The sequence below is a fragment of the Protopterus annectens genome, chromosome 4.part0 (genome assembly GCF_019279795.1).
Source record: "Protopterus annectens isolate FY-2018-M chromosome 4.part0, PAN1.0, whole genome shotgun sequence".
NCBI lineage: Eukaryota > Metazoa > Chordata > Ceratodontiformes > Protopteridae > Protopterus > Protopterus annectens.
The window spans coordinates 689,944,505-689,958,745 of record NC_056733.1 but is presented as its reverse complement, the minus strand read 5'-3'; the positions used below and the strand labels follow the sequence as shown (position 1 = coordinate 689,958,745).

The 14,241-nt window shown below is 42.6% G+C and overlaps 1 protein-coding gene across 5 annotated transcripts in view; it reads left to right on the top strand.

Annotated features, from left to right (window-relative positions):
* The window catches only part of KDM2B (lysine demethylase 2B), a 3,837,686-nt gene that overhangs the window by 3,767,244 nt on the left and 56,201 nt on the right, over positions 1–14,241 (top strand). For all 5 annotated transcript variants that reach the window (XM_044068658.1, XM_044068655.1, XM_044068654.1 and 2 more), the window contains one exon: positions 2,147–2,365. In XM_044068658.1, coding sequence (XP_043924593.1) covers positions 2,147–2,365 — 219 coding nt within the window. The remainder of the gene's footprint in view (positions 1–2,146; positions 2,366–14,241) is intronic.

Genomic DNA, 14,241 nt, shown 5'->3' with positions numbered 1-14,241 from the left:
AAGAGGAAGAAACAACTTTTTTAAAGTGATTTGAAGAAGGAAAAAATGTGATGGAACACAAGTTGACCAATTAGGAGATTAGAGTAGGGATTCCAGACTATAGAATTTCAAGTAGGAGAGCGCACCCTGGTTTTAGTCTCCATAACAGAAAATAAGTTTCTAGCTAAGTGGCAAAGACCCTATAAAGAAACTGAAAGAGTAAACTAATGAAACTGTAAGGTAAGGCAAGTAGTGGAGAGGCATACAGAAAAAAATCTGTCACACAAATCATATGTCTTAAAACCCCAGAGGCATTAGTGAGTCTGGCAAGCACAGCGATTGAGGTCAGGGACTAGGAACAGGGGATGTTATCCATACTTAGGGTGATAAGTGCAGTAGGTGCAAGAGATCCTTTTAAGGAGCAAATATGTTTTCTTTGAGTTGCCTAGAAAAAACACTTTTATTAAACACTGTTTAGAAACAGTCATGGGGAGAAGATTAGTCTAAGGCCACATAAGGTACCTGAAACAATGGAGCAAGCAGTCTGAGAGGATTTGCAAAAAAAAAATGTTGAAACCTGGAGCAAAAGAGTAAACAGCTAGTGGTTGAAGAGTCCTATTTTACTAGTTCCAAAGCCAGGCAATACTTTCCACTTCTGTAATGTACTTCCTTTTGTAGTACCTTCCCAGAGCTGGTACCAGGTGCTCACAACCACCACCCCTCCCTTACTCTTCCAGTGAATCCCAGGTTATGACAGAAATAGGTAGTGAGGGGAAGTAGGAGTGAAAAGTTGATGCTGGCTCCAAGGGAAGCGTTCCGATCTGCTGCTCCACATAGTCCTAGCATGTATAGCAGACTGTAGAGCAGCAGTATGAATCATGGCATGTGCTCATTACACTTTCTTATAAAGCCCAATCCTGTACTCGGGTGTCCACAGCAATTTTCCTTGAGGGGTTCAAGACTGTTTCTGCAGTCCAGCCTAGAACTCTTTTATGGGATGAGAAGACCATCAAGCCTCCCCCAGTTGAACTCAACTAGTTTGTTCCTCTTACTAGGGATGTTTCTGTTGATATATGGTGGGATTAGAGCTGCAATGAGATGCTGTAATTCAAGTAGCCATGAAGGTGGCTTCTGCCATTGCCAGCATCCTGACAATGAGGATGCTTTTCAGTGGCATGATTACCACTTCTGGGTGGTGGGCTGGTGTGTGTGGGGGTGAGTTTTACTTCACCTTTGAGGCCTGTAATGCCTTTGCCTTATGAGTGCACACTTATCCACACCCACAGTGAAGGTTACCACCAGGCCATGACTTGGTAATTGTAATGCCTGCCCCCAGGCCACACTTTCACATCAGAGCCCCCCTCCAAGAGATTGTGGTAGTGAGTGTCCAGCTCCTTTCTACCCTTCCAGGACGTGCTCCTCCATCCTGCCCTGCCAGCTCTGTCAGGCGCCCAAGCTGGTAATCAGTCTCTGGTCCTTGGCCATTGTCAGGGCTTTTTCCCTCTACGCCCAATGGGGCTAGATCAAAGTACTTTTTCAGAAGTTATATTTTTTTCTATAAGAATTGTTCTATAGTGTACATAAATTTCCTAGAACATTCTTCAGAAATCCAAAGAAAAGAGTAAGATTATTGCAGCTTTATGTGACAAAAAAGCTGCTTACAACCAAAAAAAGTACATTTTGACCTAAAAGGACATCCAGTCACCCTGCAGGTATTGCTGTTTGTGCCTGAAGATAAATCTCAGTAATCCTGTCAAAAGGCTGTGATATGGCAAGTATTCACACATTATAGTCTCAAGTATCTTGAGTAGTAAAAGATGGGTGCTGTGTCTGGTAGTGAAAAGTTGGACTGGAACCAACTGCAAAAGAAGCAGCTTAAGATTTAATTTTTTTTCCTTGTTGAAGAAAACAGTGTTGAGGTTTATTGCTGGATCTGTATAGTTGCATGTAAATGTAGATAAAAATAATCTGACAGAAGATGGAGCTCACCTGAGCCACCTAGTTTGGTGTCTTTTTAACCTGTTTAGTATGCTTTGTCGCCATAAGCTAACTCCTGATGTGGAATATACATCTACTTTTATATTGAGAGTAATATGCTAAGGATATGTTGTGCAGTTCAGTTAACTCCAGATATTCTGTGTATAAATTAATATTGTTTATATTTTAGGTCAGCTAGACAACAGAAGCAAACTACGTAACTTGGTAGAATTACATCTTTCTGGGCTGGATGTCACAGATGTTTCACTCCGGTTAATAATTCGGTACATGCCCCAGCTGAAGAAACTGAATCTTAGTTACTGTAATCATTTAACAGACCAGTCTATTAATTTGCTGACAGCAGCTGGAACCACTACAAGAGATTCCCTAATAGAAATTAGTTTGTCAGGTAAGTGGACACAACAACTGTGGATGTTTTCTGGGTGAAAACTTTGATGCCTAAATGTTTATTTCTGTCATTATTTAGCAACAATACTAAAAATTGTAAAATGTGAGTGGCTGAGTTTTTGGTACTGTGATTAAAGAAATGGAATAAAAGTCACATTACTGGAAGGACTTTGGAGAATTCAGTGTCTTTTTTTGTGCTGGAGATCTGTATATAAATTTTGAAGGAGTGAAGTTAGGAGTTGTTTCAGTTTATAGGTGGGCAGGGATTACAAATTTGTGTCGCCAGTTGAAATTGCACAAAATCTCTGTCCTTTTTTAAGCAGGCAGTGTTTAGATTAGGTGTTTCATCAAAGTCTAGGATTGTGCTTTTGTAGGTCAGAGTGAGGCTGTTACTGAGGAAATTTGGGTTTGTTATAGCTCCACGTATGGGTGGATATTACTAGATCTTCTGTTAACACTAGTTTTATATTTGGTATTGGTGGTTGCTGTGAAAGGATATTGCCCCTTTCCCCAAAATGTACTAAGCTTTAAGTTGGTCATTACAAGTGTAAGATACAGGAAACATAGGCCCTTTGCCTAGGCATGGAAGGGAAAGCTCTTCAATCCCATATGAAGTACTGTTTTTTTTAAAGTATTTAGATGTGCAGACTTTAATGTTGTGATTGCAGTCAAATGACTTTTTGAGTATGTTTTCACATACATTATCAGTAAAAAGTTTCAATTTTTCAAAAGGAGTCGTCGTCATTTTTGTTGCACACTGTCACTAGTTTTGAGGTCAAGAACAGTGTCTTTTGAGTAAACAAATTAAAAAGAGAGAGAGAGAAGTGTCTTTGGGCTCTCAAACTATGCACAATGAAATTTGGCAAAGGTAAATTAGAGAACTACTGATGTTATACAAAAACAAAAAAAAAACAAAGCCAGCACCATATAAGTAAGTCCAACATTCTTTATTGTGGCAACACCATATAGAATCACCTCAATGTTATACAAAAAACCTAGCCAGCACCATATAAGTAAGTCCAACATTCTTTATTGTGGCCCTTACGTCAGCCTTACTTGCGGGTGTGTGTTCTTGGATTAGAACTACTGATGCCCATAGTACTATTCACAATTTCAGTCCTCATCCTCCTTTGCCCTTGATTATAAAAATATGGGTGTCAGAAGAAGATGCCTGGGGATGGCAGTCTGGCGTGACTGTTGCATGGTTTTAGCATAGGGGAGGCATGCCATCATCTGAGTTTATGACAGCTCCAAGTAGGCATCAGAGTTGGGAGCTGCCCAAGTTCTCCACCAGTCCTAACACTGGGGTGGCCTTCAAATTCAGTAGATAATATTGTTAGCCTTGCAGGATTCCTTCTCTCTGGGACATCTCTCTCTCTCTGTTTTTTGAGCCAGGTGTCTGTGGTTGACATAGCAGCCCTGGACAAGATGTGTAGCCTTTTCTAGTTCAGGTAGTCCTGAAGAGAATTGGCTATTCTCTTAATGATCTTTTTGGTTGAACATAGCAAAATAGGTGCAGAAGGTGACATCATGCTCCATCCCTAATCACAGCACACACTATGAAACACTCTACATGGATTTCTTTCCTACAAGTAATGCAGTTGTTAACATCAGATACTGACATCCATAGCCTGATGTCCAAAGTCTCCTTAAGGTGCAAGTAATATGCAAATATTTACTAAAATTTGGATTCCGAAACATATTCATGACTCATGCTAATTCCTCAACACAGGTTTGTCAATTGGTGCAAAGATGAGAAGATGCAATTCAGAGACTGCAGTCTCCCGTGCGTGCGCACACACACATATATATAATATCAATAAACAAGCCCCCCCAGTCGACTACACTCAGAAACCCTCGCCCATATGCATGTTCCACACATGCATGCACACACACACACACACACACAGATGCACGTGCATGCACATATGCATATATACACATATCCAGACTGTTGATTCCCTAACAAACCCCCCTAGTGCGACCACCCAGACAGATCCACATGTGCACATACCCACACACACACACACACACACACACACACACACACACACACACACACACCTTCATTTGTGATCCTACAGACATGCATAGATGTCCATACGCATAGACACACTAACAAACTCCCCTAACCCCATGTCTTCTCTGAACTTGCATGTACCACTGGTACTCCCATAGGACTGAATGGGCAACTTCTGTGTTTTTACAGTAGTCACTTCTTACTCCTCAAGTGAAATAAGCAAATCTGGAACTGCAGATATTTCTGGGGGGAGAGCACATGGCTAATTAGCATTAGCCATTTCCAGATTGCCACATTAGCATGCAGCTGCAACTGTGAGACTGCTCACCATGCTAATGCCTGTGTGGTGGAGTTAACCTCTGGGTGGTCTTAAAATTGGAAATGCTTAGCGAGATTGGGGAAGAAACTGCTGCATGAAGACTTGCTGTACTTATTTCACATTGCTGCATAGTGTACCTTTTTTATACATATTTTTAAATGACCAACCTTTTCCATTTTACTCTCAGACTATAAAAGGTACCTGGTCTTTTACACACTGTATAAAAAGATGGCAGAAAGTTTTAAAATATTACACACGCTTTCTAGATGGTATTTCCACTGAACAATGTGTAACTGTATTTTTAATTGTGCAAATGGTACAAGGTCATAGGTGGTTTTCATACCGGTTGTTTTAACTGCTACAAAAAAATGACATTTTACCACAGTATCAACTGATCTATGATAGAGTCCTCCTTGGTCAGGTCATAACTGGGATAATCCCTTCTTCTATTCCATTTTGATATATTTTTTTCAAGGAAAATCTCACAGTTAGGACACATGCCCATTATGCAGACGTACACCATAACATCTTGAGCTGCACTAAGGTCATGCATATTCATTGCCGCTCCATTGCTGTACATTGATAAAGCCCTGACTACAGCCCAGATGACCCAGGTTTGGCTAACATCTTGGGCAAGTGACAGGGAGAATGGACATGCTTATCTTGGAGGGTAGGGTTGTTCCAGTCTCCGTCCTATGAGACCTGGACCTGTTGGAGATTGGTACTCAAAATATATAAGGACCAACTTGGCGTATGGAGAGAACCAAAAAGGCATACCATCCCACAGTCAGAGGCAGGCAAGTGGTGCTCATGTAGCTGTTCCACCATTACCCATTCTGTGCACTGGATGTGAAAGTAAGGGGTGGGGGAGTTAAGCCATAAAAAAAATCCTCATTGGTGCAATGTGATGGACTTGCTTGGTCCGTCCACTCCACAGTATGTTTGTAGGTGCCCCCCCAGGAAGTTGAACAGGAATTTATGCAGAAATATGTGGTGAAATATTACAGATATATTGACGATCTGGTGTTTGTGTGTAAGGATAGGTATGAGATGGTACAGTCTTTTGTACAAAAATTAAATATTAATAGATTCCATCTTAAATTTGATGGACTCCAATATGGTGGATCAGTAGTATTTTTGGATGTCCAGTTGCAAGGTTTGTCAGATGGTAAAGTTAAAACTAAGGTTCATAGAACATTTGAAGATGGCAATATTTTTTTTGGATGGGCATAGTTGTCATCTACCACATTTATTGGAGGCACTCCCCTATGGTCAATTATTAAGAATTTGTAGATTATGTAATGACGGAACGGAATTAGAGAAAGAGTTAGGAAAAAGTATTAATATATTTTTGAGAAGGGGTTATGATAGAGAAGTTATTAGGAAATCTTTGGATAGTTTAACTTCTGAAGCCCAGATACTAAGTAAAGGACCTATGGGGCATAACCATAGTGATCATGATGGGGTGGGGAGAATGTGTAGTCACCACTTACGATGTATTTAGTGAGTAAGTTATGGACATTATTAAGTATTTTTGGGGTTTTCTAATGAAATGTAAGAAATTCATAAATAGTATATGCAAACCCCTTTGTTCTCTTATAGGAGGGGGACGTAATATAAGAAACAGTATTGTACACAGCAAGTTTATTAAGCCAGATGGTAGTTTGTATATAGAACGAATATTGAGGGGAACATTCCAGTGTAAGGGATGTTCTAGTTGTAAATATATTGTAACAACTTTTGAAAAAATTAATGGTTTACCCTCTAGGCCAAATAGTCAACATTGTTGTTACACTGAGGTTATTTATTGTTTATGCCTTCAGGTGTCAATGCAGTAGTTTTTATGTAGGGGAAAGCGGAAAGCAAAAGACCTTTTAAGGTCCAATTGCAAGAACATGCATTTTAAATTATATCATAAAAGTGACCCTGAAGGACTTAGGGGCACCATTTTGGAAAAAAATATATTTTATATGATGAAAGTTTGGATATAAAAAGAAGACTGTTATATAAGGAGACTGTTTTTTTTTTCTTAAGTACGAAACTCTGACCTCTGTTGGCTACTGACTGCAATTGGAAATTTTTAATTTAAATATTAATTGATACGATCAGGTGCTTGAATTAAATGGTATTTAAGGTGTGGTCTATTTAATTGTTATTACTCATTGAAGGCTTTTGTAGCCGAAGCACTAGAGTGTGTTTTTACTTAATAGATCGGTCTGTGCTTTTCCTGGCTTTTGTTGTTTTGTACTACGTTTTGCAGTTTGTGTTTTTTTGTAATTTCTGTGGTGTTCCCCCTTCTGTGGTGTCATGGAGTAAGTCGGGATGATTCTGGTACAGCAGTGCTCTCCCTGTAGGGAGAACTTCCTTGTGGATCACACTGAAGAACCAGAAGGACATATGGAGAACTGTGGAGATGGAGCATTGCATGCCAGCATAGAGGCCCAGATTCAGCAGTGTTGGAAAGAAACAAAATAATTAGAAAAAAGCAGATGTTTATTGTGCATACAGCTGCAGTCATAACAGATGGGTTCTCCTGCCGTCAGGCGGGTCCTCGGTCGGCTGAATTCCAAAGTCTAGGTCCGGCGTTGGTTGTCGTCGCTTCTTCCCTGATGTCAGTGCGACAGGGGTATAAAAGAACCAGCCAACGCCATTTTCTTCAGTCTTTCTTGCCGCGCAGTGCCCGAAGCAGAAGCAGTTCGCAAGTGCCGGTTGGCCAGCTCCTGAAATTACAAAAATTTTGCAACCGAAGTCTTCTTGAAAGCTAAGTACCCCGTTGGGGAAACTTTTCTTGCCTCAGACCGATGTCAGACAAAGTTAATAATTGTATTTCTTGTGGGAAGCAAATACCGCATAAGGATTTCCATTCCCTCTGTATTCCTTGTTTAGGCCCAGACCACGATGTCTCGGTCTGTCCCTTTTGTGCTACATTCAACAAGCGCACCATTAAGCGTCGGGCAGAGTTCGCCCAGCATTATTTTGGCAAAACATTTAACTATATTATGTCGTCGGATACTCCGACTCCAGTTTTGTCTAAAAAGCACAAAGATAAAGACCGACACACGAGGTCCGCGGCCTCTTCCGACACCACGCCAAAGCTGACTACACATGGTCCGGTTCTCAGCGAGGCGCCTACGCAGCCCCTGACTACCGACGACACTTCATTGGCGGTGTCTCCTGTGCCCGAGGTCGCAGGCTCCTCGACCCACACCCCGACTACAGATACCGAAGCCACTCTTGGAGGTGAATCTCAAACTGTGGACAGGTCTACCTCCTCGCAAGGTGTCTTCAGACCTTCCTCTTCTTTTTCCATCAAGGCTTTCACTAAGTCTAAAGCAGCCATGCATTCTAAGAGGCAAGCTACACAGGGCCCATCTCCAGGCCCCATGCCTAAAAAACAGATGCTTAAAATGGCTGAGGATTTAATTACTCTTATCAGGGGTTCTCAACCTCCCCAGGACAAAAGGCCCAGAGTGGAGGAAGAATCCCCCTCCTCTGATCAGTGCTCCATTATATCAGAGCACTCTGATGAACAGGAACATCCTTACTCCCCTTTTGAAAACTCCGATGTAGAGGAGTCCATTCCTTCTGTATCCCCCCCAGAGGATTACTCATTTGGGGAAACTTTGCATACCTTAAGGGAACACTTCCACTGGGAAGGCCAAGATTATTCAGATTCCAAGAAAAGGCTTAGGGAATTTCTCTTGCTTCCTCAGCACAGGCCTCTGGCTATACCTCCTGTCTTGGACATACTAGATGATGTGTACTTGGAGGCCTGCCTTAACCCGGATTCTCTACCTCCAGCCCCAGTCAAGCCTGACAGGTACTACCGGGTTCCTGATTCACACCAATTTCTGTACAAAAGCCATGCTGCTGACCCAGAAACTATCTCACAGGGCCCCAAGGGAATTAAGGCCTCCACTGCTAAAAATCCATTACCTTCCGAGAGTGATTCCAGATCCTTAGAAAGGTGGGGAAAAAAGGTATATACCTCGGCTACCTTAACCATGAGGGCATTAAACTGCCAGTTTCATATGCTAAAGTACCAACAGTTTCTGTTATCACAATTGAGAAGTAAAATGTCACAACCTGAACAACCAGACTTGAAGGAATTGCAGGATTTGATGCATAGTGCAGAACAAGTGGGTAAACATACCTTACAATGTGGTTTTGATGCTCTAGAGGCCTCATGTAGAGCTGCTGTTACAGGATCAGTCATACGGAGACATGCCTGGCTCAAGGAACACACCTTACCAGATCATGTCAAAGCTAAATTACTAGATGCCCCTCTACAAAAGGATGTATTATTTGGTGCTAATGCTGAGGAGGTATTAAGGAAAATGGAGGAAAAGGCTAAATCAATGCAAACAGTGAAAGATTTTCTACAGGTACAGCCCCCACGTTTCAGTAGAAATTGGCCTTCCGAAAATTGGTCCTTTCCAGCCACGGACAGATCCCAAAGAGGTAGATACAGGCGCCCGAGGGGCAGAGGGCAATCCCAAGGATCGTTTAGAGGCAGACAATGGCAAGCTCCTACACAAAGAGGTGGTGAGGATAATTCGCAGCCATTCAGAAAGCAAGCCCAATTACTTTCCTCTTTGCATGCCAAGCAAGGCTCAAATGGCAGCACCCTTAGGCGGAAAACTGGCATTATTTTCAAAAAAATTGGCATATTGTCACAAAAGACAAATGGATCCTGGACATTATAAACAGAGGCTACAGATTCCATTTTCACACCCTTCCAAAAATGAAAGGCATGCCAAACCTGCCACACAATCAAAGGGCAGAGGCACAAAGACAAATTTCAGATCTCATAGACATGAAAGCTATTCAAGAGGTACCTACTCACGAACAAGGTCAAGGTTTTTATTCCAGACTATTCCTGGTACCAAGGAAGGGAAAAGATTGGAGACCTGTTTTGGACCTATCCATCCTAAGCACATTTTTACTCGTACCAAAATTCAAGATGCTCACTCTACAGCAGCTTCTTCCCATGCTGGGCAAGGAGTCTTGGTTGTTAACATTGGACCTCAAGGAGGCATACCTGCATGTCCCAATCAGACAAAATTGCAGAAGATACCTCAGATTTCTTGCAGGTTCAACCCATTATCAATTCTCTGCATTGCCCTTTGGCTTATCTACTGCGCCCAGAGTATTCACGAAATGCCTGGCATCAGTAATTGCCTACTGCAGACTTCAAGGGATACAAATATACCCCTGTTTGGACGATTGCCTGATCCAAGTGGACAGCAAGCACATACTTCTGAAACATCTGGCTTATGTAATAATGTTGTTAAATTCTCTGGGATACACAGTCAACAAAAAGAAATCAAGGCTAATACCCTCTCGGAAAATAATTTTCCTAGGTGCCAACTTGGACACAAACACCCAGATGGCCTACCTCACGCCAGAGAAGCATGGGCAACTAACTCAATACTTCAGAACACTAGCAAATTTCACCAGGCTGACTGCAAGGAAAATCCTGCAGGCTCTGGGATTCATGGCATCTTGCATCTTACTAATCCCATGTGCAAAGCTGCATATGAGGAAACTTCAATGGTACCTAAAAAACCTATGGTCTCAACACAGCCACAGTTTGGAAACAATAATACCACTAATTCCATGTCTTCAAAAGGAATTTCTGTGGTGGGCTCAAGCATGCCAAACAAACACAGGTCTCCCATTCAGCAAGCCTCAAGCAAATCAAGTCATCACAACAGATGCCTTGGACTGCGCCTGGGGGGCGCACATGACAGATCGGTGCATTCAGGGCAAATGGTCCCAAAAAGAAAAGCACCTTCACATCAATCAAAAGGAAATGCTAGCAGTAATAAATGCTATTATAGCTTTCAAAGACCTTCTGCAACCAGGTGTACTATTGATAAGGACGGACAACACCACAGTAATGTGGTACATAAACAAACAGGGTGGAAACCATTTATACTCCCTATGCAGGCTGGCCATGTCACTTTGGAACATGGCTCTGGACTTACAAATTGAACTTCAATCACACTATTTGCCAGGCAAGGAAAACACGCTGGCAGACAACCTAAGCAGAAATATGAAAGATCCACACGAATGGAAGTTGCATCCTCAAGTTTTTACAGAGATAATTCAAGCATGGGGAAGGCCAGACATAGATCTCTTTGCCTCCCACAAAAATCACCAATTGACAAAATTCTGCTCAAGGAATTTCCATCCAAAGGCCTGGAGAGTGGACGCTCTCTCTTTCAGTTGGACATCAATGACAGTTTATGCCTTCCCACCTCTTCCTCTGCTGCCCAAAGTTCTATTAAAAACCAGAGCAGACAGACCAAAGATGATCCTCATTGCTCCAGACTGGCCAAGACAACACTGGTACCCACTCCTGAGGAGCCTGATGCATTCCCCACCATGGACCCTGCCTCTAATGCCTCTTCTTCTGACTCAGCACAGCTTCAAAACTCTCCACAGTCAGTTAAAAACACTCAATCTAGCCGCATGGAAGATTCCTTAGCATCACAACAGACCCTACTCTCCAAGGAGGTGCAGGATGTCATTTTGGAGGCCAGAAGGCCATCTACTAGAAAAGCTTACTCCGCAAAATGGAAACGGTTTTGTGTCTGGAATGAGAAAAAGGGCCAAGATCCTGGAAAACTGAATTTACCTCAAATATTACAGTATCTAGCTGAACTACTAAGCAGTGGACTTTCATTCTCCTCCATCAAAATCCATGCTTCAGCCATTTCTGCAGAATACAACACTGATCCACCTTTATTCTCTCACCCTCTCTTAAGACAGTTCCTCAGAGGGGCTAAGAATCTAAAACCCCCAAGGAAGCAAACAATACCTGCTTGGGATCTCAATTTCATTCTAGAAAAGCTGACCTTGCCAACTTTTGAGCCAGCGGCCTCAACAGATTTGCAATATTTGTCATGGAAAACAGCTTTTCTTCTGGCTATTACCTCAGCTCGTAGAGTATCGGAACTACAAGCCCTCATGGCTGTGCAGCCTTTTATCATCTTCCATCAGGACAGAGTTTCCTTACGAACCAACCTGTCCTTTATGCCAAAAGTGGTATCCAGGGTAGCTTTGAATCAGGCTATACACTTACCTACCTTTTACCCTAATCCTCAAAACAAAGGGGAGAGATTACTACATTCCTTGGACATCCACAGACAACTGCATTATTATTTGGACAGAACAAAGCCTTTCAGAAAATCAGAACAGCTCTTTGTGTCCTATGCTATAGGAGCTCAAGGGGAAGCCAATTTCCAAACAGACTATCTCAAAATGGATAGCCCACTGCATACGCTTTTGTTATTCTTTTCATGGCAAAACTGTACCTACAGGCATCAGATCTCACTCCACAAGGGCCACGGCTACCTTTGCAGCTTTTCTCAGAGGAGTTCCTACCAAAGATATTTTGGAAGCAGCCACTTGGAGTTCTGTGCATACCTTCTCCAAGCACTACCACCTTCCATTATACTCAAAATCTAGAGCGGGCTTTGCCCCTGCAGTCTTGCAGGGCATTCTGGCTCCTCCTAGTTCCACCTAGTGCCTACCACCCCCTTCTTAGCTTTGGGATTCTACCCATCTGTTATGACTGCAGCTGTATGCACGATGAACATAGTACAGTTTTGTACCTACCATAAATGTAGATGTTAGAGTGCTAATACAGCTGCAGTCCAGGTTTCCCTCTCTCCTTCCCCTCTTGTGACAGGCCTATTGGCTAACACCTCCTCTTGCAACCTGTTTGGGGTATTCATTCATGATGTATTTGCTTGCACTATTGTATTTTGATTATATGGCATTGCTTTATTACACAAATTTATGTATTGCCTTCCTTCTGGGGGCACCTGACATCTGGGGCAAGAAAAACTGAAGAAAATGGCGTTGGCTGGTTCTTTTATACCCCTGTCGCACTGACGTCAGGGAAGAAGCGACGACAACTGACGCCGGACCTAGACTTTTGAATTCGGCTGACCGAGGACCCGCTTGACGGCAGGAGAACCCATCTGTTATGACTGCAGCTGTATTAGCACTCGAACATCTACATTTATGATAGGTACAAAACTGTACTTTTCCCTTACTCAAGCAGTTTGATCCCAGGCACTAGGCAAGCATACTTTTAACAAACAAGTATGTACTTCCTAATTTGCATGATACTTCAACATCAGCCAGATGAAAAGACTAACTTTAGGTAAATGTAGACGTGAACTAGGGATGTTCTTCATGTTTCACTGTTGCAGTCATCAGATTTGGGTTATCTGCTTGCAGTAGCCCTCAGTCGGCCTGTTTATCAATGTCTTGGGTCCTGTGTCGGTTGCTGTCTCATCTTCCATGAGGTCAGGTAGTCAGGGGTATAAAGCATGCAGCTGACACCATTACATCAGTCTTTCTTGCTGTACGGTGCCAGAAGCAGTTCGCAAGTGCCGGTCGGCCAACTCCTGAAATTTCCGTTTTCGAGTTTCAGAACCGAAGTCTTCAACTAAAGCTAAGTACCCCATTGGTGAAACTTTTTCTTGCTCTAAACCGATGTCAGTAAAAGTCAATAATTGTTTTTCTTGTGGAAAGCAAATACCTCATAAAGATTTTAATTCGTACTGTATTCCTTGCCTAGGCCCTGACCACGACATACCTCGCTGTTGGTTTTGTGCCTTATTTAAACCACGGACTGTTCGTCGTCTGTACATTTTCGCTTCTAAATATTTTGGTACTCAGTTCAATTATCCAGATATGTCTTCGGTAAGCCACCCAACTACCGACATTCTGAAAAAACGTAAAGATAAAGACAGAGACTAGGTCCAAAGCTGCCGACGACGCTTCTCCTAAGCTAGTCGCCAATTCGCCGGTACTCAGTAAGGTGCTTTCACAGACCTTGATACCTGCTACTTCAGATTCGCAGGCCTCTACTGAGACCCATTTGGAGCCCGGTATGCAGCAAGATGCTTCAACTGTGGAACCTGTGGATGTCTCTACCTTGGATGGGTCCGGAGCTGCTGTGCAGACACCGGCTTTTGAGGGTGCATTCAGGCCTACTGACTTACATATTAAACTGACACCATCTTCTTCTTCTAGGCCTAAAACTTGAACCATGCCTATGAAACCGATGCCCAGACTTCATGGTCAGGCCTCTATGCCTAAAAAACAAATGATAAAAATGGCTGAAGACCTTATTACTTTAATCAGGGGGAGCCAATCTTCCCCCCTCTAAGAGACTTAGGACTGAATTTGCTTATGATGCTTCTGACCAGGATTCTGAAATTTGTCTCCTCTGATGACCATCTACCTATGAGGATTCTAGAGGACTCTATTCCCTCTACTTCACCCCCAGAGGATTTTTCTTTTGGTGAAACATTGCATACTCTTAGGGAACATTTCCAGTGGGAAAGCCAGGATTACTCTAACTCTAAATAGAGGCTTACAGATTTCTTACTCCTGCCCCAACATAGGCCTTTAGCTATCCCTCCTGTGCTGGACATTGTTGACGATGCCTTTTCGGAATCTAGCTTGGCCCCTGATTCTTTACCTCCTGCTCCCAGAAAACCTGATAGATATT